Source organism: Ailuropoda melanoleuca, chromosome 2, assembly GCF_002007445.2.
Source record: "Ailuropoda melanoleuca isolate Jingjing chromosome 2, ASM200744v2, whole genome shotgun sequence".
Classification (NCBI taxonomy): domain Eukaryota; kingdom Metazoa; phylum Chordata; class Mammalia; order Carnivora; family Ursidae; genus Ailuropoda; species Ailuropoda melanoleuca.
In genome coordinates, this window is record NC_048219.1 from 22,366,530 (window position 1) to 22,392,956 (window position 26,427).

Genomic DNA, 26,427 nt, shown 5'->3' on the forward strand with positions numbered 1-26,427 from the left:
GGCTGCTGGGGGAGAGCAGCGCCCCCCCCGCCCTTAGCCTTGGCCCCCAGCGTCATGGATGGCAAACCCGATTCGAGTCGGAGCCCTAGAGCCTTGGACGAGACCACCTACAGGCCTCGGACACAGCTACCCGCTTCCCTTGCTTGGGCAGGGCTGCACCCAGGCCTGGGGTGTGCCTTTGGAGGCTAAGAGGAATTAAAAATCTGCTAAAACAATTACCCTAGGCCTTGGGCAAGTCACTTCACTTCAAATGTCAGCCTGGATTCTCTAATCTGTGAAATGGGAGTATGCTTCCATGACGCTTACTCTATGCCAGTCACTCTTCCAAGCACTTTATTTACACCAACTCATTTGATTCCACAAAAACCCCATGAGATAGGTACTATTAGTAATGAGACCCAATGTTCCAAAGCTGGGAGAGCTAGAATTCAAACCGAGGTATCCCAGCTCCATTCCACTCTTAACCCCCCCACCCTGTACTGACAAGAGTACTACAGAGTTGTCGTCAAAGTTCAATGAGATAATACAGACAAAGCACTTAGCTTAACACAGCGGTTCTTAAACTTCAGTTTGCATCAGGGTCACTGGGAGGGTGTCTTACATTGCTGGGCCCTGTTCTTAGAGATTTCGATACAATAGTCTGGGGCAGAGCAGAATACTGCATTTTTCTTCTTAAAGATTTTATTTATTTATTCAACAGAGATAGAGACAGCCAGCGAGAGAGGGAACACAAGCAGGGGGAATGGGAGAGGAAGAAGCAGACTCATAGCGTAGGAGCCTGATGTGGGGCTCGATCCCATAACGCCGGGATCACGCCCTGAGCCGAAGGCAGACGCTCAACCGCTGTGCCACCCAGGCGCCCCAGAATACTGCATTTTTTACAAGTTTCGAGATGATGGCGATGCTTATCTGAAGTGAGTAGGTAGACAGGGAAGTTTTAAGCAGAGGAGTGATATAGTCCTGTTAAAGAGAAACTTTACTGTTTCGTGGAGAATGTTTTAAAAGGAAATGGAGGAAGCCAGAAGACCAGTTAGACTTTTTTGAGATTTCCATATTGCACCTGCTTCCTGAATGGTGGGATGGTATCCCCCAAAATGTTAACATGGGTGATTTTTCCCTTTTTTTTGGGGGGGGTGATTTTTCCTAATAGGTATGTATTAAGAACAGTAGAAAATCCAACACATTTAATTAGCATTTGAAAAAGATGTCCCTCAGGGCTCCTCCCTGATCTTTGCTCTCAGTCTCTCTCTTCATGGAAGATCTTACCCAATCTCCTGACCTCTGTCACGGCCTAGATTTTTACACTCATATTTGCAGTCCTAACATTTCTCCAGAGCTCTAGGCTGACCTGTGTCCAACTGCCTGCTGGACATCTTCACAGGCCCCTCCAACTCAAAGCAACCCCTGCTGTGATCATCTCTTTCCACTCCTACACCTGTCTTTGGGGTCCCTTCCTTTTTGAGTGGCATCAGACCAAACAAGTGAGAGGCACCCTTGAATCCTCTTCTCCAGCAAGCAGTCCAGGTCTGTTTGCTCATCACTGTGTTCTCTATACCACACACACTGGCTAGCAAATAGTAGACTTTCCATAATATTTATTGGAATCGTTTGTTTCCTTGAACAAACATGAATGTTTCATGAATGACACTATAAATAAATGAATGTAACCAGTCACCAAGTCTTATCAATCTTACCTCCTTAAGAGTTCTCCATTCTGTTCTAACTCTTTTCCCACCTCACAACCAGTCCCTGCTCCAGGCCATTTCAGTTTCTTGCCTTCCAATCAGTTTCCTTGACTCCAGATTTGTACCCCTCCAATACTTTCCCCTTGCAAAAGCCAGAGTAATTTTTCAAAAAGGTGAATCTGGTTTGTTTTTTTTTTAGCCTCTGATAATCCTTCTGTGGACCAAGAGATGCTAAGGAAAAATATTTTACTTAAGGTTACAGAGGTAACCATTAAATGAACTAAAAATAGTGATAGAAATATATAGGATCAATGGAAGAAGGGAAGTACAGAGTGTGAGATAAATCATATTTATCATAACAGGAAGTCAGTAGACAATATTTAAAATTAATAAATAGTAGTGCTATATAAGTGTACGTGGGGTTATACGTATAAACACCAGAAAAAAACAGTTGAGTGTCGTTGCCTCTGGGGAGTGGGGCCATAGGTGGGAAAGAATAGAGCACGTTAACTATCTTTACATTGTAAATCCTTCTGTGACCATGTGCTGGAATTACTTGGATTAAACAACCAAATCAAGCCAAATAAAAAACCTTTTCATGGCTCTCCATTGCCTATAAATATAATCCAAGCACCACAGAACCAGCCTCTGTAACCTTTTTACTCAAAGTGTGGTCCCTGGCCCAGCAGCACGGCCATCACCTGGGAGCTTATTAGAAAAGAACTTCAGACTCCAAACCAGATCTACGGAATCAAAATCTGCATTTTAACAAAATTTGCAGAAAATTCATATCCACAGTCAAGCTTAAGAAGCATCAGTCTACAGGATCAAGCATGATCTGGCCCATGTGGACCTTTTCTTCTTCAATACTGGTTGCTTCTCATTGGCCAGAAGAACGTTACTTTCTACTTCTTTGATGTAAATTCAGTGGCAGGGCAGCGGGCCGGCTCAGTCAGAAGAGCATGTAACTCTTGATCTCTGGGTCTGAGTTCGAACTCCATGTTGGGTATAGAGATTACTTTAAAATAAATGAATAAATAAACTTAAAAAAATTAATGCAGTGGCTATGCTGAAAGTGTATGTGTGTGTGTCAGTAGCTAGCTAAATTCTAACCACTGCTGTAGACCCAGCCCCTCTACTCCAGGAAGCCTTATAAAACCCTCTGCAGCTTCTGTCACCACTGTTCCTTAAACTCCCATATCCCTAACTGAGGATGCTTAGCTTTTTTCAGCAAACGCTTACTGGGCGCCTGCTGTGTGACTGGCCGGATTCAGTTAGAGTGGGGAGAAAGCACCGAAAGAGCACTCCTAGTGCTCCTTCAAGTACAAATCCAAGTACAAATCCAAGTACAAATCGCCCAGCTCCACCCATTCCAGGGCCAGACGTTGTGTGCGCAGCACTCGAATACAGACACAATACACACACGCACACACACGAACGCTAGCACAGCTCTGGCTCTGCGCGGCTTTTCTGAGTGTTACGGCGCCCTCCGCCCGCCCCCGCACGGCGCGGGCGGGGACCCACCGGTTCCGCTCCGCACCAGCAGCCGGGAAAGGAGGACCCCCGGGGACGAGAACCCGCCGTCCGGTCGCCCAGTCCTCTTCAGCCGTAGGCCCGCATGGAGGGGACTGCGGAGTCCCAGACGCCTGACCTGCGAGATGTGGAGGGCAAGGTGGGCAGGAAGACCCCTGAAGGGCTGCTCCGCGGGCTGCGAGGCGAATGGGAGCCGGGAACCTCCGGCGCCCTGCTGCTCCCGGGGGCACCCAGCCCGGGCCACGGCCACGGCCTGGGGGACAAAATCATGGCGCTGCGGATGGAGCTGGTGAGTGTGGGCTCAATGGGCCAGGAGGACGGAGTCCCCAGCTAGGGTTGGAAGGGACAGCCTTATGCCCCCAGAGTTGGACTGGAGAGGAGCGAATTAAAACTCTCTACCTAACTCCTCAGGATCCCTCCCAGATCAATCCTTAAACCCTGGGGTCCATTAATTGCCCCTCCAAGGGTGAGTGGGGCGTTGATGGGTCCTGAAGACTTGAGGTGGGAGGCACTGGCTCTTGGAAGTTTTTCCTGCCAAATAATTGGGAGAGGAGAGGTGAGGCTGGGAAGCACTAAGAACCTAGCACAGCACAAATCTCCCCCCATCCCACCCCTCCACCATGGGCCATATATCCCCTGGCCACCATTATAGAGCAACCAGTTTCTTCTCCTGCTGTAAACTGGACCCAGGGTTTGCTTGTCCGAGGCCTCCGTATTCATGACAGGATTCAGCACAGAAGAGATCTGGGTGAAAACCGCCTGGACTAGGGCCACTAAAAACATCCTCCCTTTCCCCAACCCCCACTTAAAGTACTTGGAAGTTCCTAGAACCTGGGCAGTCAGTGCTGCCCATCAGTGCTGGCTCCATCACCTCTGAACCCCCCAGGTACACTGGGTTTTTGCATCTCATCTGTGCCTTCTTGGGGAGAAGAGAAGGAAGTAGGCGCCCTCCCTCTCCCCCATTGCTGCTGGTGTAGATTCAGAGCCAGAAGGGCATTTGGGGCTGCCCAGGCTCCTCAAGGCCCTGATTCCGGTGAGGGGGGTAATTTACACCTGCCACCACTTTGCAGCCAGTTCTGGGGAACTGAAGAATTCTCTCTGGCTCAGAACCAGGAGGCTACAGTGAGTGTCAGCTAATCGGTCTTTCTGGAGCCCACCATCTGCCTAGCTGGGCTGTGAGAGAGCAGAGGAGAGCATGGGGGCTCTTAGGCTGGGAGGAGAGCCTTCTGGGTAGGGCAATCAGGGAAGGCTCCATGGGGGAAGCTCCATGGGGGAAGGATTTACATGCCATGTGTACTTGGCCCTGAAGGTTGAAGGTGAATGCCAAATTCTTTAGAGCGGGGCTGTGACTGACCACCTAAGGGAGGGGCTTGACTTTGCTTCGTGGTACAAAGCAGTGCCAGGCATCATGCTGAGCACTCAACAAAATATTTGCTTAATCCTCACAGCAACCCTGTTAGGCAAATGATATTTTGTAGATAAAGAAACTGAGGCACAAAGAGGTTAAGTAACTGCCCAAGGTCGTACAGAAAGTAAAAAGCAGAGCCAGGCTTTGAACTCAGATGATCTGCCTGCACTTTACATTTTTACCATTGAGATCTGTTTTGTGCCAGACACTTTAAAGACATTTTATGTCATTGAAGTGAGAAAAGCAGTCACCTTTCCCCCGTCCCATAGATGAGGCATGCTGGCAGGTGTTAAGGGGCTCACCTGGGCTCACAGAGGGAGCCAGTGGAGAAGCCATGCCTCTTCTCTGGCTTTAACTCTTTTGCCTTTGATGGAGTTTAGCTGTTTGTAAACTTTAAGGGCGTACATTTAATTTCTGATTAGGTCTCTGCCTGACCTGGGACCCTAGGCTGCCCATTAAAGACACAAAGGAGGGAGCCTGCTGGGGGCCAGAACAGGGAAAGGCTTCCTACCCCATTCCTTTCTCTCTCCTTGGCCAAGATGTCATTGATGTCTTTGCGTACTCAGCCCTGCCCACAGTGGGGGGGGGGGTGCGGGGGTGCTGGGCAGAGGGTTACCCTTGGAGCCACTGGTGGCAGAACTGGTCCACGCTCCCTAACCACAGTCCTTCAACTGTCCCTCTCCCAGCAATCCTGCAGGGAGGGGGCAGGGCTGTTCTTAAGGCCAAGGTTATTCCCGCCTCTAGGCTCCTTTCCTCTTGCTTCCCTCCCCCTCTCGCAGGTTGAGTGAACCAGCCAGATTCTGGGATTTGTGGGAAAGGGAAACAATGGCAACCTCTCCTACTTATTCTCCTACCCAGAGAACTAACTGTTGCTGCGACAACCCACCCCCACAGAGCAGCTTGAAAAAAAAAGCTTTAGGCAAGGAAGGGGAAGTCATGGGTTCAAGTCCTGGCTCAGCTCCTGAATCATTCGAGATCTTGAGCAGAGCCCTGACTTTCTGTTGGCCTCAGTTTTTCTGCTTCTTGGAGGATGAGGGGCCAGGGCTTGTGGGATCAGATAGTCCTAGTAACAGTAGTCTAAAGAATCTCAATCCATGGCCCGGGAGCTGGGACTGGGATCTCCGGGCTTTGCCCCAGGGTGATCTGAATTGAGCAACGAGGAAGCTGTACTTGTGACCCCGGGGCTGGGCAGAGAATCTGATGTGTATGTGTTGAGAGGGGTAGTGGGGGACCTGAATCCCCCTGGGAAGAGAACTGGGTTGGAGTGGCTTTTGAGGCTGCATCTCTCCTGAGGATTTATCCCCTTTCTGTTTCCAAAGAGATGGTATGGAATGAGTGTTTCTTTTTCTGGCAAGAAAGCCTTGCTTTTTTCTGTTCTGGGGAGCGATGCTGTCACAGTCAGGGAATCCCACTGTCACAGGACTACAGACTCTAGTTTTCAGATTCATTTCCCATCAACATGGTAAAACTCAACCCCCTGAGTCCTGGGGACCACCAGAGAGGCCAAGGATAGTAAAGGCAAGAGAATCACAAAGCTGAATCTGACCTATCCAGTCTGATGCTAAGCGCCATCAATGAACTGTGCAGGCCCTGCTCTAAGGGAGCTCTCAGGCTGAGCTCACAGGAAGGAGGGAGACAGATTAATAACTCTGGTACAGGAGGGTAAGTGTTATTAGGACCCAGGATGGGCTTCCTGGAAGTCTTTTTTTTTTTTTTAAGATTTTATTTACTTATTTGACAGAGAGATAGAGACAGCCAGCGAGAGAGGGAACACAAGCAGGGGGAGTGGGAGAGGAAAAAGCAGGCTCCCGGCAGAGCCAGGAGCCCGATGCGGGGCTCGATCCCAGGACCCTGGGATCATGACCTGAGCCGAAGTCAGATGCTTAACGACTGAGCCACCCAGGCACCCCGGAAGAGTCTTCATTAAGGAGTGACGTGATCAGATTTGTTCTCTGGAAAAACTACTACTTCTGTTTCTTCTTTTTAAGATTTTATTTTTGGGGCTCCTGGGTGGCTTAGTCGGTTAAGTGTCTGCCTTCAGCTCAGGTCATGATCTCAGGGTCCTGGGATTGAGCCCCACTTTGGGCTCCCTGCTCATTGGGAGTCTGCTTCTCCCTCTCCCTCTGCCTGCCACTCTGTCTGCTTGTGCTCTCTCTCTCTCAAATAAATAAATAAAATCTTAAAAAAAATAAAGATTTTATTTTTAAGTCATCTCTACACCCAACGTGGGGCTCAAACCTACAATCCCTAGATCAAGAATCACACGCTCTACTGGTTGAGCAAGCCAGGCGCCCATGGAAAGGCCACTTTGAATTGGAGGGGATACATGCTGTGTCCTCTGGCTGGAATGCCTCTCTCCACCGCTTATTCTGGCTAAGTTCTACTTAACCTTTATGTCTCAGCTCATGTACCTTATTGTAGGAAGCATTTTCCTATCTGGCTTGGTTGGGTTATGGCCTTCTAGATAGCCACAGCCCTCTGGATAGCAGTTGTTTCCCCTAGCGTTTGCCACACTGAATCTTAAGTGCCTGTATCATTGTCTTATCTTACCCATAAACTGTGAACTCTCTGAGGTTAAGAAATGGTATGTTTTCTTCCTTTGACACAATGCAATGCCTATAAGAAACACTCAATAAATACTGTTTTATAACTGAATGGATTAATTCTATCTTAAGGAAGAGCAGGGAAGACTTCCTAGAGGAGGACTGGTATTTGAGGCTGGGGCTTGAAGGATGAATAAAGTCAGAGGGAATTCCAGTTCAAGATGGCAGATTGAACACATGCATTTACCTCCATTTCTTTCTGAAACGTCACTAAAAAGCTAGTAGAAGGATTATTTTAAAAGCCATGAAACCATTATGACAACAAAAACAGGAGAGAAGATGATAGGAACAAAATTTTGGAAGCTGAAAAGCAGAAGGAAGAATGGTGACTTAGAAGACCTGAAGAAAGCTGAATTCCAAGCCAGCAGCAAGGAAAGCTGAAATGCAACACATTTTGCAGTACAGAAACCCTCAAAGTCTCAGGAGTTGGAAGCACCAGATCTTTCTGGAACTGGGGGCACAAGTGAAGCTGAAAACAAAAGGGTTTGTGACTGTTTAAGAATCATACTCTAAGAACCCCTCCCTAACGGGGCAACCAGGTGTCTGCCCCCTTTTTATCCTAACAGAAGATTGGAGGTGTAAGCTTTGGAAGAGAATAGCAGAGGGAAGGGAGGAAGGGGAAGGGGAAGAAAGGAGGGAAGAAAGGAAGGAAGGAGACAATATAGTAGGAGAAGCATTTTTAGAATGAGAAGTTTTATTTAATACATTTAGTTTGGTTATGGACTAGGACTGTTGGTTTCACTGTTAATTTATTTGTCCCCAGTATGAAATAATTTAAGGTAATCTCTTTTATTGTATGTCATTAAAAATCTGTATAGTCTGTGGTATTTCAGTTATTTATGTCCATATCTCCTTATTGAAACTGCAAGTTTCTATCAAGCAGAGACAGTTTCTCCATGATCTTTGTAATTATTAGACAACCCTGGTGCCAAATAATCATTTGTTTAATTGAATTAGAGTTGTGCTATTATTCCAAAATCACAAATACTTTCAGGGACAGAATTTTGTTCTGTGCTTCCGCCATGGTGAATAAGTTGACCATAGTAATATGGAAAGCCCAATAGCTACCATTCGTGAACTGATACTTGTCAGGCAGTATCTTACACATGTTAATATGTTCCTTTCGTTTTAAAAAATAAACCTTTAAATGAGATAGTATCTCATTTTCCAATGAAGAAATGAAGGTTTAAAGGGGAAAAATTCCAATTTCCTGTGATTTGTTAATGGCAGAACTGGAATTTGAATCCAGGTCTGTTTAATTCCAGTGCCGGTATTAGTCTCAATGTACAAATACTTGGTTGTGTTCTGGTTTATCATTCTAGATGTAAGACAGTTCTGTCCTGAGTAATAAACATTTATCAATTGATATCTATTTTTAAAAAACTAGAACTGAAGGTCTCCAGATTGAGAGACAACAAGTAAAGTTGAGGGCAAGAGAGATTAAGTAGGGGCACCTAGGTGGCTCAATCAGTTAAGCATCCAACTCTTTATTTTTTTTTAAGATTTTATTTATTTATTTGACAGAGAGAGAGAGAGACAGCCAGGGAGAGAGGGAACGCAAACAGGGGGAGTGGGAGAGGAAGAAGCCGGCTCCCCACGGAGGAGCCCCATGCGGGGCTGGATCCCAGGACCCCGAGATCACGCCCTGAGCCGAAGGCAGATGCTTAACGACTGAACCACCCAGTTGCCCCAAGCATCCAACTCTTGATTTCAGCTCAGGTCATGCTATCAGGGTGGTGAGATCGAGCCCCACGTGGGGCTCCATGCTCAGTGGGGAGTCTGCTTGAGATTCTCTCCCTCTCCCTCTTCCCCACCCCCACCTTTGCCCCCCNCCCCGCTCCCTTGCACACACACTCCATCTCTCTCTCTCAAATAAATAAATAAATAAATAAATCTTTTAAAATAAGAGGGATTAAGTAAAAATGTACTAAACTTTATTAAATACCCTTCCAGCCTTTCCCCTTACTTGGCGGCTTTGCTTGCATTATATTCTTGAGATGGGTAGAATATGGTGAAGATGGTGAACCCAAGAGAAAAGCATAAGAGATACTGACTTGAGGGCTAACCCTAATAACCCAGCTGGGTAATTCCCAGTGAGGCTGAGTTGGCAAGCCTCACATACGTACATAAAGTTTGCAGTCAGCTTTTTAGAGACACTCTGAATATGAGCAGTGGCTAGAGGCTGTAAGACATCTGCTGAGACCCTCTGACTCTATAGACAGAAAGAAACATGAAAAACACCTTGGGTGAAATGGAGAGAATACTGGGAGATGAGAACTTATCAAAAACATAGATTGTATCCTTAAGAAGATAAGGGGTATTGCAGCCACAGCAGGAAGCTATAAAAAGGAAAACATTCAGGAGAGCCTTGGTGGCTCAGTCCATTAAACCTCTGACTCTTGATTTTGGCTCAGATCATGATCTCAGGGTTGTGGGATTAAGCCCCATGTGGAGTCTGCTGGGAATTCGCTCTCTCCCTCTGTCCCCCCAACCTCCCCCCACCCCGCTCGCTCATGCACGCACTCCCTCTCTCTAGTAAATAAATAAATCTTTAAAAAATGTTTCTTTTTTTTTAAAGATTTTATTTATTTATTTGACAGAGATAGAGACAGCCAGTGAGAGAGGGAACACAAGCAGGGGGAGTGGGAGAGGAAGAAGCAGGCTCCCAGCGGAAGAGCCTGATGTGGGGCTCGATCCCACAACACCGGGATCACGCCCTGAGCCGTAGGCAGACGCTTAACCGCTGTGCCACCCAGGCGCCCCTAAAAAATGTTTTTTAAAAAGGAAAACATCGGGGCGCCTGGGTGGCTCAGATGGTTGAGTGTCTGCCTTTGGCTCAGGTCCTGATCTCTGGGTCCTGGGATCAAGCCCACATCTGGGCTCCCGGCTCAGCAGGGAGTCTGCTTCTCCCTCTGCCTCTCCCCCTGCTCATGCTCTCTCTCTCTCTCTCTCTGTATCTCTCTGTCTCAAATGAATAAATAAAAAATCTTAAAAAAAAAAGGAAAACATTCAGAGAACTAGAACAACTCTTAGAAATAAAAACATGATAGGAAAAGATGAAAAACTCAATAGAAGCATTGATAATGTTGAAATATTGCAGAAACTAGAACAAATACAGAAAAAGATGGAAAGGGGGGGAAAGGATCCATCCAGGACGCCCTCTACTCAAATAACAGGATTTCCAGAAAAAAAACAGAATAATAGTGGAAGAGAAATAATCATCAAAGAAATAAAGAAAATCTCCCAGAACTGAAGGACATGAGTCTCTAGTTTAAAAGGGCCCAACATGGGGCTCCTGGGTGGCTCAGTTGGTTAAGTGGCTGCCTTCACCTCAGGTCATGATCTCAGGGTCCTGAGATCGAGCCCTGCATCGGGGAGTCTGCTTCTGCCTCTGCTGCCCCACCCCCGCTTGTGCTCTCTCTTTCTCTCTCTCGAATAAATAAATAAAATCTTTTTTTAAAATAAAATAAATAAAAGGGCCCAAAAAGGGGTGCCTGGGTGGCTTAGTCGGTTGAGCCTCCAGCTCAGGTCATGTTCTCCCCCCGCCACCCCAGTCCTGTGTCAGGGTCTTCACTCAGAAGGGAGTCTCATCTTCCCCTCTCCCTCTCCCTCTGCCCCTCCCCGTCCCTCCAAAATAAATGAATAAATCTTTAAAACATAAAAGGACCAACAAGTGGCCAATTCAATGGATGAAAATAGACATACCACAGCAAATTATTAGGATAATTTAGAACACCGGTACCAAAGAGAAGATCCTGGAAACTTCCAGAAAGAAAAGGAAGATGGTCCCATACAAACGACCAGGAATCACAATGGCATCAGACTTTTCAAGTGTAACACTGAAAATTAAAAGACAATGGAACAATGCCTTAAATCCTGAAGAAAAATTATTTTTAACCTAGAATTCTATACCCAACAAACTGTCAACAGTGTGAGGGGAGAAGAACAGCATTTTAAAACGTGGGGAATCTTCAACAAATGTACCTCAGACTTTCTCAGGAAGCTACTGGAGCACCTGGAGGAAAAGCACCACACACACAATGAGGGAGTAAGTCAAGGAAGAAGACATGGACCCAGGACACAAGGGATCCAACTCAGGAAAAGAGGCGGAGGGATCCCCAGGATGCTAGTGCAGGGGGATCCCCGGATGACAGTTTTGCAACGTGCTCAGATTGGAGCAGATCAGAAGGCTCCTGAAGAAGTGCCTCTAAGAACATGGAATAGATAGAATGTGTGATATTCTTAAATGCCTTGAGAGGAAAGTTCAGACAATTGGGAGAGGGTTTGGGGATGTCTTACTGATCACTATGTAGAAAACAAAGCAAAAGAGGAGGAGGAGTCATGTAGTAGTAATACAACAATAATGGGATAATTATATAAGCTATGATACGTATCATTTACTATTATTCTAAGGTGTAATTCTAAGGAATAATAATAATTACTATTTTGGGGGACGCCTGGGTGGCTCAGTTGATTAAGCGTCTGCCTTTGGCTCAGGTCATGATCCCAGGGTCCTAGGATCAGCTCCCACATCAGGCTCCTTGCTCAGTGAGGAGTCTGCTTCTCCCTCTGCCTCTGCTGCTCCCCCTGCTTGTGCTCTCTCTCGCTTTCTCTCCCTCTCTGACAAATAAATAAATAAATAAAATCTTAAAAAAATAATTTAAAAATTATTATTATCATTATTCTATGGAAAACATGAAATAAGAAATGAAAAGTAGTAAACTGTACAACTTAGCTGTGAATAGCATTTCCAAATCCTTATAAGGTAATCACCGAGTAACTCATTTTATTGCATATGTTGGGAATACAGGGAGATGGGAAGGGTGTCTGTATGGCAGAGGAGCGGGTAGTAGCATGAGTTAAATCCTTAACCTCCATCATCTGGGAAGTCAATAGAAAACACCTAAAACTTAAAAGTCAGTAAATCGCGTGTTATTTGGAGATTCGAAGGTAAGTACCAAAATAAACAGCCAAAAAAAATGAATAATAGTTGTTTCTGGGGAGTGAGATTTAGGATTAGGATGGGGACCTATTACTTTTATGATAAATCTTACAGAACCGTTTTCCTCTTTAATTCATGGGCAGCCATTACTTTGATTACAAGGAAACCAAATACAACGAAATCAGAAAGTCATGTGTGACAAGACCAGGGGCTCCCGGGGCAGTAAACTAGAGGTGAAGCTGGAGAGACACGCAAGGGTCGTATCATGCAGCTTTGGAATGCTGGCTGCTGAAGGGTTCAGATTTTCTTCTCTAAGAGCAGTGCAAACCCAGAAAGGCTCTGGAGCAGGGGAGGGACAGATTCAGACTTGTGTTTGGGGAAGATAACTTAGGCATCTGAGCTGGGAGGGACCCTGGAGATTTCCTGGTAAATCAGACTTACTCCCAGTACAGAAGGGAGACAGGTGTGTGGTGAAGAGAAGCCCTGAATCCCCAGCCAGCAGGATTCTGACCCTTTGAACAACAGCTGCTGACATCCTGAAGGGACTGGGGGGCCAGGTTAGCTTCCTCTTTCTTCCCCAGCCCTTGCCTCCCTTTGGCCCTACTTCCTAATTAACACCAGGCTCCCTATCAGGCTTTTCTTTGAATATGGACTGTTTCAATAGTTAATACCGTACCTATGGAAGTACGATCAGATTTCAATACTCAGCATTTACTGAGACCTTACTCTGTGTCAAGCACTGTGTTGAGTACGTAATAAACAGCATCTCAAAATTCTCACGGCCATCTGTGAGAGGAGTGATTAGCCCTGTTTTACAAACAAGGAAACCAAGGCTCGAAGAATAAGGAAGTTGTCCATAGTCGTCTAGCTAAACAGTGGTACAACTGAGATTTTTTTTAAGATTTTTTTTTTAAAGTAATCTCTGCACCCAGCATGGGGCTCGAACTTACAAACCTGAGGTCGAGAGTTGCATGCTTCACTGACTGAGCCAGCCAGGTGTGCCCCAGCACTGAGATTTTAAACAGCAATCTATCTGCTTCTAAAGCCCACACTCTAAGCCAGCCGTGCTTCCATTTCCAGGCTTCTTGAAGTCGAAACATGGTTGGTTGGACTACAAAGTGGGGCCTCTGGAAACATTCGGGAAAGCCATGGCTCAGAACCTCGGACTGATTCCTTCTCCCACTCCCCCAGGCTTACCTGCGAGCCATCGATGTGAAGATCCTGCAGCAGCTGCTGACCTTGAATGAGGGCATCGAGGCTGTGCGCTGGCTGTTGGAGGAGAGGGGGACATTGACCAGCCGCTGCAGCAGCCTCACCAGCAGCCAGTATAGCCTGACAGGCGGGAGCCCGGGCCGCTCAAGGCGAGGCAGCTGGGACAGCCTGCCAGACACCAGCGCCACTGACCGGCTGGACAGTCTCTCCATTGGCAGCTTCCTAGACACGGTGGCCCCCAGCGAGCTGGATGAACAGGGCCCTCCTGGGGCTCCCCGTCCTGAGATGGACTGGGCCAAGGTTATCCCCAGTGGGGACAGGGCCAGGACTGAGGTGGACCTGACAGCCAGCAGGCTAGGAAGCTTGAGGGCTGAGTGGAAGCCCCCCGGGGAGGGGCTCCGAGGAGGACCTCCTGGGCCACTAGAGGATGAAAGTGCCAAACTGGGCTTTGAGACCCACTGGTACTGGCAGTGCCAGGATGATGTGACCTTCTTATAACAACTTTCCCACCCTTTTGTATTCCTATGGCTCTTTCATCACTAGGCCCTGGTCTCCCTAAAATTTATTCTCCCTCATTCTGGGTCTAGGAAGAGGCTGCACTGAAATCAGTTACCATGGAAACTTGGCCGTATCATCCTTCTGGTCCCTGAGGAGGCTCTGCCTTTATCCCTTAATTATTGGGACCCTAGAGCTATTTCCACAGATACATTGACCCTAGAGGCGTGACCTGTGGCTTCTGGTACAGTAGTATCTTCCCCTCCCCTCTGCAACTAGGTAAGGATTTGAGGGATTTAGGACACCTAAGAGATCGCTGATGAAGAGATGGCGGTGTAATTACCTCACCCAACATCTAGGAGTCTTGGCCCCCCTCTTGGCCAAGATGGAGAACTGTGGAGGGACATGGACGGACATTCAGGGCCAACCCTCCATGGATTGGCCCTCCCAGAAGCCTTTGGGATCGGTAGAACCATCCCTTCCTGTCTGGTGAGTGAGGTCATTTCCTGCCAGGATGGATTAGCCTTTCCTCTGTACCAGTCTCTCAGGGTTGGTAGGTCAGTGTAGGGGTTGCTGAGCCCCTGCTGCTAGGTGAGGCCATACTGTTTTTTCTCCATACCCTTTCCCCTTCCTGGTAGGAAAGCTGCTCACAGTCAGAAGTTTGTGCTTCTTTTCAGAAAGATTCTTACTTTTTAAACGGGGTGTTCTCATTTTAATTCTAGAGGGTCTCATTTCCTCCGTGGCCACATCCTGGTCTGATGCCAGCACTCGTGTATCTGTGCTTTTAGGGAGGGAAATGCAGGGGCCTCTCTCTCAAAAGTTTGTCTGGCCTGCCCTGTTTGGTCCCCTGTCTTTTGCTGGCCCTGGGTTGCCCCCATTCTTGTATTTTGGCTCCAAATCTGTCTGCCAGGAGGTTCAGCCTTTGTGTCTCCACACCTTCTTGGTTTCCACTTCCACAGGCCTTTTATATGCAGATGAGTCCCCCATCCACATCCCCCCCATTGCTGATGGAAATCAGAGGGAGGAGAAGCTTGAAGTCTCTGAGCTCTGGGGGTGTATCATAATTTCCAAAGGGAGGGAGGTGTCCTCTCTGATCCTGTGATTTCCCTTCCCCCATCCTGCCCCAGACCTTCCACCATTTGGTCACAAGGATGCCTGCCAGAGGCTGAGACACAAGAAATCCCCTTGTCTGTGTTACAATGGGTGGTGGTGGTGGGGGGTGTGTGGCAGGGAAAGACAGAGGCTCTTTGGTCCTAGGGCCCACATCCTGGGAGGGGGGAAGATCCAGGGGAAGGCTGCTTTCCTTCCTGCCTTAGAGCAAGCCCTAGACTCCTGGGACCTGAGGAGAGAGCAGGAGACCGGCTCGGCGCCTGGGTGCTAGGGCCCTAGTGAATTACAGCAAAGAAAGAATTCACAGAAGCTGCCAACGTGGGGCCCAAGGAGGGGACAGGTGGGGGGGGTGGGCTGTAACTGATGTCAGGGAATGAAGTCTTGGAGATTAACCCTTTGAACCCCAGCTAACTGCCCATGTTTTGGTCCTTGTCTTTCCTGGGGCCTGAAACTAATTATTGGAAGGCAGAAAGGAGAGAAAAGGATGTCGGATGATCCTTGCTTAGTTGCTGTGCCATCTTTCATGAAGGAGTCTTCCCCAAATCCTAGAATAACTCCTGCAATTTCCTTACTTTTCATTCTATGCTGGAGAAGGAAGGAAGCCAAGTTCATCTCTACTTCCCCTAAATTCCTCAAGTTTTGTTCTGCAAGCACCACTCCAGTCCTTCTGGGGCAATACATTCAGCCTGTGGCTCTCCCCTAAAGACTCTCTCTCCTCCCATCCCCTCAAAGTGATCAAAGTCTCTGAAGTATATTCTTAGCCTCTCCTCCTTTGCTACCTACCAGCCCTCTCCATACCACCTCTCCTGGTCTTGGGGCTCCTGATTTCCCCTCAGGCTGGGAATTCAAATACCCTTTTCCAGTCCCTACTCTGTTGCCATTTTGTAGTGTGCTATTGGGTAAACTACCTCTTCACTTAGAAGCCTTGTATTCCTTTTTGAAGCTTGCTTGTTTGATTAGGCTACAAACTTCTGAGCTGAAGCGGGGGTGGGGGGGTGGGGGGGTGCTGGTTTTTGCTCGCCCTCTGGTGGCCATTATGTGCCATTGCCAGGAATAGCTGCATAGACCCACAAAGCTGAAGTATATATAGCCTTACAGACCAGCCCCTCAGTGCACAGACAGGCTAGAGAGACAGGCCTAGAGAGGGCAGAGATTTGCCCAGTGTCACCCATTGTAGATCCACGGCAATGCCTGGGTTAGAGAACCCGGATCCATAGGGCCATCACTTGGCCAGCCTGCTTGTTCCCCCCCGCCCCACCCAGTCAACACCACTCAAACCCAAAGGACAGAAAGCAATTTTTCGGGTTTAATATTTGGGTTAGCCCTACCCTAGAGAGGCAGCTCAGTGTTTGGAGAAAGAACTATAGGCTCTAAGGAAAGAACCTTGGGCTTGGATTGGGTAGAGGGTTCATGAATCTGAACTGCAAATATAAGAAAATTATCCTGGACCAACTATTTTTCCAGGAAGGGCCAGCAGGCCCAGATATGATGGAGGCAGAGAGCTCAGCATTTCAGACCTGGAGGTTAGAAGTGGGGTGGGGGATGGGGAGCTTTAAGATGAGGAAATCCAGAGGGGTCCTGTGGACTTGGGGAGCTCCACAGTTCAAGGGAGTGCAGACGGTTGGATAGGCACAATTGGGTAAAGGCACAATTGGCTCGTGGCAGCCGCAGAAACAACGCCTAGGAGGGTAAAGGGTGGTGCTGCCTGCATGATGGACCATCGAGGAGATATGAGACCACATGAGTGGGCAAGAGTAAGGGCCCGCATTTAGGATGGGATGGTAAGGTTGAGCACTGGGCAGACTGGAAGCTCAGCGGCAGCTTGGGTGAGAAATGCTCGGGGCTTGTAGCAGACAGGCTCACTGTGTGCACGGCGCCGGGCACTACTGGTGCTCAGTAACACCTGTTGAATGAATGGAAGAACAAATGTGTGTAAACCCACAAGGAGATGTGACTTGTTTTTTTTTTTTTTTAAAGTAGGTAATTAGGTAGTAGTAGGTAATTTAAAACAGTATTCTATTTAATTCTTAGCAATCCTATAAATAATGCATTATTAACAATGTATTGTTGCTTAGACATTTGCTCAAGGTCAGATAGGTAATAAAACAACTGTAATATGAACCTGGGTCAGTCTGGCTGCTTGGGCTTCCAGAAAGTCTTCTCTGATCTGCCACTCTTCAGTGTCACAGACGTTCCTCTTCTAGGAGAACAGTACCGCAGCAGGGCCGAGGTACTAACCTCCTACTGTTGCTGTAATGAATTACCACAAACTTCACGGCTAAAAACAGCACAGCTTTAGTACCTGACAGCTCTGGAGGTCACAAGTCCCAAATCGGTTTCACTGGGCTAAATTAAAGTCAAGGTGTTGACCTGTCTGTATTCCTCCTGGAGACTCCAGGGGAGAATTCATTTCTTTGCCTTTTGCAGCTCCTAGAGGCTGCCTGCATTCCTTGACTCATGGCCCCTTCCTCCATCTTCAAGGCAGCAGATGTCATTTTCTCTCCTCTCTGACCTCTGCTCCCATCCTTTCATCTCTTTCTAATTCTCTTTCTCTTAGGCTTGTGGTTCTATTGGGCCCCCTGGGATGATCTAGGATCCTCTCCCCATGCCAAGATCCTTCATGTGACCTTCTCTTCTAAGTCCCTTTTGTCATCAAAGGTAAAATATTCATGGGCTTTGAGGATTAGAACATGAACATCTTTGGAGGAAGAGCCATTATTCAGCCTACTAAAGGCAGAGATGGAGGGTGGGCAGATGGAGACACGCTGGCCCAGAACGAGCCCCTGTGTTTGTCCAGCCTCCCTCAGCCTGGAGTGAAGGGTGGTGGGAGGGTGGTGGCCCAGGGGAAGGTGGTCAGGTCCAGGCCCCATGTCTGGAGAATGCATCACCACTACCAGGGACAGATGAGACTGAAGGAAGGGAGAAATTCTCAGCTTAGGGAATCTTCAGGCTTGACACTTTCCTGGTGAACATGGTGGAGGGTTCCAGCAGGTTCTGTCCTCGACACTACCTCCTCTTTAGAACCATGCTGTGCTCCTCAAGGTGGAAGATAATTACCAGCAAACTAGCCTGGGCTCTCTCTGGAAAGGGTAGATTCGTTGTCACCTTTTTGTTTTTATTTTTTTTAAGATTTTATTTTACTTATTTGACAGAAAGAGCACAAGCAGGGGGAGCAGCAGGCAGAGGGAGAGGGAGAAGCAGGCTCTCACTGAGCAGAAAGCCCGATGCGGGGCTCCATCCCAGGACCCTGGGTTTCGTGACCTGAGCAGAAGGCAGACGCTTAACCGACTGAGCCACCCAGGCGCCCCTCCTTGTCAGCTTTTTAAATTATTATTTTTTATTCCTTAGCAAGTTAAACCACGCTCTTCAGAGCATGGTGAACTCTCATCCTCAGTTGATACTAGGCCCCTTTATTGCTTTATTTTCTTCTTTGGATCCTTGAGCCCTATTCTCATTCCTCTCCCTGACCTAGGCATGCCCTCTAATGTTTTAGTATGTGTTTGGATATGTTTGTATCTTTATTGATATATAATTGCATACTTGTATGTTTTAATATATATAAATGGTATTCTTTTACAATAAGCTAACTTCCATAACGAATTGCCCCATATTTCAGTGTTTTAACACAATAAAGATTTATTTTTCACTTACAGGGACGCGCAGGTGTTCCTGCTTGGACTCCTCTCTTCCACTGTTCATGTCAGGTCCCAGGCTCCTTCTGTTTTTCAGGCGGTGATAGCCTGATTCTGCATCATAGAGTTCCTGTCAACTCTTTTGCCAAATTGTTTTGACATCCATTAATACCCATTTTATTGATTGGTTATTTCACTAGAGATTACAAAATGATGACTTTTCTCATGCTATTATGCCCTCTTTTATTAGTTCTAACCTATACAGAAACACTTCACATCCTCTAGGAGTATTTCATTACCCTAAAATAATGTTTAAACCAGAAGAGCAAGATGAATGCTTAAGTCTTTTCCCTTATTTATCCTTTTTAAAGTAGTAAATCGATGCCCTAGCAACTTGGTGTTTGATGATTTTGTTTTGTTTTGCTCTCTCTTTAAATTATTATTGTGAATTTGTAGTTTTTAATATATTTAATCTTTTAATCACTTACAGTTGTTTTGTTTTATATAAAATTTCAAGCATAGACAAAAGTAGACAAAATAGTACAGTTGACTCTTGAACGATGCCATAGGTTAGGGGCACTGACCCCCTGCCCAGTTGAAAGTCCGCATGTAACTTTTGACTCTGCAAAAACTTAACCGTTAATAGCCTAATGTTGACTGAAAGCCTTACTGATGACAGTCAATTAAACATATTTTGTGTGTTCTCTGTATTATATATTTTTCTTACAATAAAGTAAGCTAGAGAAAAGAAAATGTTATTAAGAAAATCATAAGGAAGAGAAAATACATTTACAGTACTATACTGTATTTACAAAAACAAAATCCATGTATAAGTGGACCTGTACAGTTCACACCCATTTTTCAAGGGTCGACTGTATAGTATACAAACCCCCACATACACACACACACACACACACACACATACACACAGTAAAATACCTCATGAGTATATATTAATACTTTCAATTCAAATTCAAGATTAAAGGGCTTTTACTCAATCTCTTGTCTAGCTCCTTTTTTCTGTACAAAGAATCCTGGTTTTCAAGGACACAGGTGATAATAGAATTAGAATACTCCATAATTACTCATTTCTTTTATCTCATCCACAAAGCACTCTCAGAATAACAATATTAATACTACCACCAATATGATTAGTGAAAACATTAAGAAAGTATTTTGCAAATGCATTTCCCACTCTTTACCTCATTAAAAAACTTTGTAGTAAATCATTGTCAGGGAATATAATCATTATATAATATATCTCCCCTTCTTAGCCCTTCTATAAGTTTTAGTTCTACAAGTAATCTTATAATTAACATTAATCTCTAGTCTTTACATCATTCTACTCACTTTGGTTGTCGGAAGCTGATTTTCTAGTAGATTCCCCAGGAAGGGCACTTGACAATACTATTCTCTGAGACCTTGCATGTTGATAAGTTTGTGCCCTTTATACGTACAAAGTCTGTTTTGCTAGGTTCACACTTTCCTTTCTTGGGTCTCTTAAATGTTACTTCATTTTCTTCTGGCATAAAGTGTTACTGTTAAAGCCTAATGATGATTTCATTTTTCCTCTGTGTGCGCGTGTGGTGTGTGTGTGTGTTTAGATGCCCAAAAGATTTTTTCATTTTCTTTTAAGTTCAGTCATTTTAGGGGCACCTGGCTGGCTCAGTCATTGGAGCATACGACTCTTGATCTCAGGGTTGTGAGTTCAAGCCCTTCGTTGGGTGTAGAGATTACTTAAAAATAAAATCTTTAAAATAAAATAAACTTCATCGTTTAATTAGAATTTCTCAGTGCTGGTCATTTTGGGACCACATTCTCAGCTTTGCAGTATGCTCTCTGAATACATAGTTTCAAGTTTTTCTTTATTTCAGGAAACTTTCTTGAATAGTTTTTAGTATTCTGTTCCTTTGCTCTGGTTTTCTTCTGGGACTCATCTATCTAATTTTTTTATCTTTTTGCCTATTTTCATTATTTGTCAACGTCTAACTCTTTATCTCTTCATATTTTTTTATTTTAAACATTTCCTCTTTTCCACAGATGTCGCAGATAGAAGCATCATCTCGTGTCCACTGTTCTTGCATTCTTTCTAGTTTAGTCTTCACTTCTGAAATGATTTTTTTCTTTCATTTCTCATTCCATCCTGAGTACTGTTGCATCATGTCTGAATTTTTCTAATTCTGATTTATGTTGTCCCTTCATGTATCATATCATGTTCTTAGTGTCTTTTGGCTTGTTTTGAAATAGAAGTTACCAGTTTTGGTCTGTTTTGTGGCGTGCCTTTCTCATGTGCTTCATTATCCATAGTAATGTGACTTTTATGGTTCTTTTACAACTTTATACGGGATTTGACCTTGATACTTTTCTATTGTTCATTTTCTGTGAAATTAGTTTTCCTGAACTTAAAAAATGAGGTAGGGTTCAGAAAAGCTTGTATCACATCACAGAGCTCCCTTTTCTGTTACTTTATCCGGCTTGCTTTCTGGGATATCCCGGCTCTGTTCCCCTCCTCTAGGCTGGTAGCCTCTTCCCTTTCCTTCCTCTGTGTTGTCCCCACCCTACTACATTTTGATTCCACTTCTCCTCGGGGTGGGGCTTGGTACTAGAAGGAAGCCCTGGTGGGGCAGTGTGACAGTTCGTAGGAGCCAGACCTGCCCCAGTGCCTTTGCCCTTCTCACTGCAGGCCCTTGGCACTCACCTGCTATTTTAGATGGCAGATCCCTCCTAGGTTCATTTACTTTTCTCAGTTGGCCTATCTAGATTCCGGTGACCATCTGGAGGCTTTTTTTGAGTTCTCCTGGTCTTATTCTGTCAGAGGCCATCCCTTTGTTCCCTTCTTTCGCTTGCACAGATGCTGATCCTGTGCGGGTCTGGTGACTGTTAGTAGTTTTTCCCACTTGCTTTTATCAGGGGATTGTGGAGATGCCTCTGTCACCAAATTTTGTTGTAAATCTTGTCCATGTTTTTTGTTTGTTTTTTCTTTTTACTTTTATCTCCAGTCACCGCATAAGTTTTTATGTGGGGACCTGAAGACATAGAACTGTGCTGCCACCATTGCCGGCATCTTCCCAGAATCCTCTCCCTTTTATCCTTTGATGTCTGTAAAACTTGTAGTCATATCCTCTCTTCCATTCCTGATATGAATAATTTGTGCTTCTTTTTTTTTTTTTAAGATTTTATTTATTTATTTGACAGAGAGAGAGCCAGCGAGAGAGGGAACGCAAGAGGGGGAGTGGGAGAGGAAGAAGCAGGGTCCCAGCGGAGAAGCCCGATGCGGGGCTCGATCCCAGGGCTCTGGGATCACACCCTGAGCTGAAGGCAGATGCTTAACGACTGAGCCACCCAGGTGCCCCTAATTTGTGCTTCTTTATTTTATTCTTGATCAATCTTCCTAGGAGTTTACCCAGTTTATTAATATTTTTAAAGAACTAGCTTTTGGCTTTGTTAATTTTCTCTGTTGTTCATTTTGTAGTCATAGAATTTTAATCTTTATTTCCTTTATTCTATTTTGGGTTTAATTTGCTCATCTTTATCTAGTTTCTTAAGCGGAAACTTAGATAATTGATTGTTATCTCTTTATCTCTGTTATCTCTATTCTATCTCTATTTTACAATATAAGCTATAAATTTCTCTTTAAGCACTGATTTACCCACATTTCATACTTTCGTTTTTTGTTTTTTGTTTTTTTTGAGACAGAGAGAGCAAGCAGAAAGGGCAGAGGGAGAGAGAATCTTAAGCACGCTCCATGCCCAGCACAGAGCCCTACTCGGGGCTCAATCCCACAACCCTGAGATCATGACCTGAATAGAAATCAAGAGCCAGATGCTTAACTGACTGAGCCACCCAGGTGCCTCCATCTCATACATTTTTAATATATTTTATTATTATTATCATACAACTAAAAATGTTTTATGATTTCCTTTGCTATTTCTTCTTTGGCCCATGAGTTAATTAGAAGCATATTGCTTACCAGGTTTTTGGGGCTTTTTAGAAAGCTTGTTATTGATTTCTAATTTAAATACAGAAAATATATTCTGTATGATGTCTATTTTTAAAAATTTACTGAGTTTTTTTATGGTCCAGAATATGACCTTTCTGGGTGAATGTTTCATATCCCCTTGAAAAGAATGTGCACTTTGGAGTTGTTTTGTATGATGTCATACAAATGTCAGTTAGGTCAAAGTACTTGATAGTGTTGGTTTAGTGTATCCTTGCTGAATTTTTATCTGCTCCATGCTCAGCTTGAGGATTCTCTCTCTCCCTCTCCCATTGTCCCTCCCCTCCACTCCTGTGCACACACTCTCTCTCTCTCTCAAATAAATAAATAAATCTTTAAAATAAATAAATAAATAAATAAATGTCAGTGGACTAAGCATTGCAATAAAAAAGACAGTCTGAATAAAAAAGCAAGATCAAATTATATGCTGTCTACAAGAGATGCATTTTTAATTTATTTATTGAATATTTTTGACTTACTTATTTGAGAGAGAGAGAGCTCTCACATGCATGCAGGGAGAGGGACAGAGGGAGATGGAAAGGGAGAGAAGCAGATTCCCCGCTAAACACAGAGCCAGACTTGGGGCTTGATCCCAAGACCCTGAGATCATGACCTGAGCCTAAATCAAGAGTTAGTTGCTTAACTGACTGAGCCACTCAGGTGCCCCAAGAAATGCATTTTATTTTAGTTGTTAAAAGGTTTTATTTATTCATTTGAGAGAGAGACAGAGACAGATAGAGAGGATGAGCAGGGGAGGGGCAGCAGACTCCCCTCTGAGGGGGGAGCCCAATGTGAGGGCTTGATCTCAGGACCCCGAGATCATGACCTGAGCCAAAGTCAGATGCTTAACCGACTGAGCCACCCAGGCCCCCAAGAGATCATTTTATTTTTATTTATTTATTTTTTTTTTAAAGATTTTTAAAATTTATTTGACAGAGAGACAGTCAGCGAGAGAGGGAACACAAGCAGGGGGAGTAGGAGAGATAGAAGCAAGCTCCCAGCAGAGCGGGGACCCCAATGCGGGGTTCAATCCCAGGACACTGGGATCCTGCCCTGAGCCGAAGGCAGACGCTTAATGACTGAGCGACCCAGGCCCCCAAGAGATGCGTTTTATTTTATTTATTTTTTTTTAAAGATTTTTTAAATTTATTTATTCGACAGAGATAGAGACAGCCAGCGAGAGAGGGAACACAAGCAGGGGGAGTGGGAGAGGAAGAAGCAGGCTCATAGCAGAAGAGCCTGATGTGGGGCTCGATCCCATAACGCCGGGATCACGCCCTGAGCCGAAGGCAGACGCTTAACCGCTGTGCCACCCAGGTGCCCCAAGAGATGCGTTTTAAATACAAAGATACGAATAAATTGAAAGTAAAACTTTGGGGAAAAATATATCATGCGAACACGCTGATCCAAGGAATATTGGAAATTAGTATCAGGCAAAATAAACTTTAAGACAAGAGGAATTACCAGAGAAAAAGAAAGACATCTTATAATGATAAAAGGATCAATACATACACATAAACTATGCACGCACCTAATAAAAGAGCCTTCAAATTACATGAAGAAAAAAGTTGGTAGAACTAAAAGGAGAAAAACCAAATTCACAATCCTTTTTGGAGATTTTTTTTTAAGTGTATTTATTTATTTATTTATTTATTTATTTTTAAGTAATCTATACCCCCAACATGGGGCTCAAACTCATGACCCTGAGATCAAGAGTCACATAGCTCTTATGACTGAGCCAGCCAGGTGCCCCTATTTGAGATTTTAACACCCCTCCCTTACCGATTGACAGAGTAAGCATTGTACTACTTTACATAAGATATAGAAATCTTGCAGCAGTGTAGTTCCACTTTCCCACTTTGGCCCAGTCTTTGAGGCTACAGATGTGTTATTAACTCCAGAATATGGCTTATAGTGTTTATTTTAACACATAACACACCTGTTAAAGAGATGGAGAGAAGAGAAAAAAGTTAAGCCAGACTTTTAAACTAAACCATGGGATCAGTTTCCTGTGGCTGCTGTAACAAATTACCACAGATGCAGAGGTGTGAACCTATGCAGACAAAATACCTTACAGTTTTGGAGGTCAGAGGTGTGAATTGGGTGTGAATTGGGTCTCAGGCTAAAATCAAGGTGCCATCAGGGCTACATTCCTTCTGGAACCCGTAGGGGAGAAACTGTTTCCTTTCCTTTTCCAGCTTCCAGAGGCCATCTGCTCTTGGACACTGATTCCTCTGCCTACCTCTTCCATTTGTAAGGTCACTTCTGATTTCTTTGGACCAGATAATCCAGGATGATCTCTTCATCTCCAAGTCATCTGATTAGCAGCCATAATTCTCCTTTGCCAAGTAACCTATCACATTCACAGATTCTGGAGATTAAGCCAGGGACATCTTTGATGGGCCATGATTCTGTCTACCACACCCACATATTTATCATTTCTGGTGATCGTCATTCCTTCCTGTAGATTATTTGGTGTCATTTTCCTTTAGTCTGAAGAACTTTCCTTAACATTTTTTGTAGTATGAGTCTGACAGTGATGATTCTCTGTATTTGTTGATCTGAACCTGTATTTATTTTGCTTTCATTTTCTTTTAAAAAATTAAAATAAACTTTATTGAGGTGTAATTTACATATAGTAAAATGAACCTACTTTAAGTATACAGTTTGGTGAGTTTTGACAATATATACACTCATGTAATCATTATCACAATCCATACTTAAACATTTTTGTCATTTCAAAAATGTATCACATGCCCCTTTCCAGTCAGGCGGTCTACTGCCCTGGCTCTAAGCAACCACAGATCTGGTTTGTATCAATCAAAATTAGTTTCTTCTTGATTTTAAAATTTCATATAAGTAGAATAATACAATATGTACTTTTTTAAAAAAAAAGATTTTATTTATTCATGAGAGATAGAGAGAGAGAAAAGCAGAAGGAGAAGAGGGAGCCTGACTCCACTTGGGACTTGATCCCAGGACTCTGGGATCACGACCTGAGCCCAAGGCAGATGCTTAAACAGACTGAGCCACCCAGGCATCCACAATATGAACTTTTTATATCTGGCTTTTTTTGTTCAGCATCATGTTTTTGAGATTCATACATGTTATATGTATCAAGAGTTTGTGACTTGTATTCAATTGTATGAGTATAACACTATTTGCTAACTCATTGACTTATTGATGGATATTTTAGTTGTTTCTAGTTTTTTGCTCTGAATTAAGATTCTGTGAGCATTCATGTACAAGCCTTTTTGTCAACATTTTTTAAAACATTTGTTTATTGAATAAATACCTCTCTTGGATAAATACCTAGGAATGGAATGGATGAGTTCTATGGCAAGTATAATTTTAAAAGACACTGCCAACACTTTTCCCAAATTGCTTGTACCATTTTTACATTCCAACAATGTATATGAGTTCCAGTTGCTCTATATCCTCACCAACTCTTAGTATTGTCAGTCTTTTCAATTTTAGCTATTTTAATAGGTATGTAGAGATATCTAATTTGCATACATTTTCCTTTTTGTCTTTGAAACTATAAATAACAGCTGCATTAAAATTCTTGTCTGCTTATTTTAACACCTGTGTCCTTTTGGGGGCGGTTTTAATTGATGACTTATGCATCACATTTCCTGTTTCTTCACTTGTCTACTATTCTTTGTTGGATGCTGGACATTATAAATGATATGTTTTGGGATTCTAGATTCTGTTATGTTCTTTTGAAGAATGGTTTTTGTTTTAGCAGGAAGCTAACTTGGCTAGACTTTGACTCCAAATTCTCTCTCCAGCAGTGGGCACAAACTGAAA

General features: G+C 44.5%; 2 protein-coding genes across 4 annotated transcripts in view; both read left to right on the forward strand.

Moving 5' to 3' along the window:
• The window catches only part of LOC117801126 (protein enabled-like), a 13,731-nt gene extending 11,767 nt beyond the window's left edge, over nucleotides 1-1,964 (forward strand). Inside the window, exon 3 of the mRNA XM_034655036.1 lies at nucleotides 1,885-1,964. Within this exon, the coding sequence (XP_034510927.1) occupies nucleotides 1,885-1,964 (80 nt within the window). The remainder of the gene's footprint in view (nucleotides 1-1,884) is intronic.
• A 1,138-nt stretch (nucleotides 1,965-3,102) lies between these two features.
• On the forward strand, nucleotides 3,103-21,842 carry LURAP1 (leucine rich adaptor protein 1). Of its 3 annotated transcripts, none has more exons than XR_004622964.1 (3): nucleotides 3,103-3,507; nucleotides 13,363-14,367; nucleotides 21,816-21,842. XR_004622964.1 is itself a non-coding variant. In XM_019799910.2 (2 exons), exons 1-2 carry the CDS (start codon nucleotides 3,304-3,306, stop codon nucleotides 13,879-13,881), a joined length of 723 nt encoding a protein of 240 aa, XP_019655469.1. In that variant the 5' UTR covers nucleotides 3,103-3,303; the 3' UTR covers nucleotides 13,882-18,215. The 3 variants fall into 3 exon arrangements, 1 of the variants encoding a protein (XP_019655469.1); XR_004622962.1 differs by lacking the exon at nucleotides 21,816-21,842 and adding an exon at nucleotides 18,642-21,801; XM_019799910.2 differs by lacking the exon at nucleotides 21,816-21,842 and having other exon boundaries at nucleotides 13,363-18,215.
• Nucleotides 21,843-26,427: the final 4,585 nt, after the last annotated feature.

Excerpts from the sequence above, each read along its gene's own strand:
- LURAP1 (XM_019799910.2), top strand. The coding sequence starts at position 3,304 with ATGGAGGGGACTGCGGAGTCCCAGACGCCTGACCTGCGAGATGTGGAG. Across the intron at positions 3,508-13,362 it reads TGGCGCTGCGGATGGAGCTG|GCTTACCTGCGAGCCATCGA; the intron begins GTGAGTGTGGGC and ends CCACTCCCCCAG.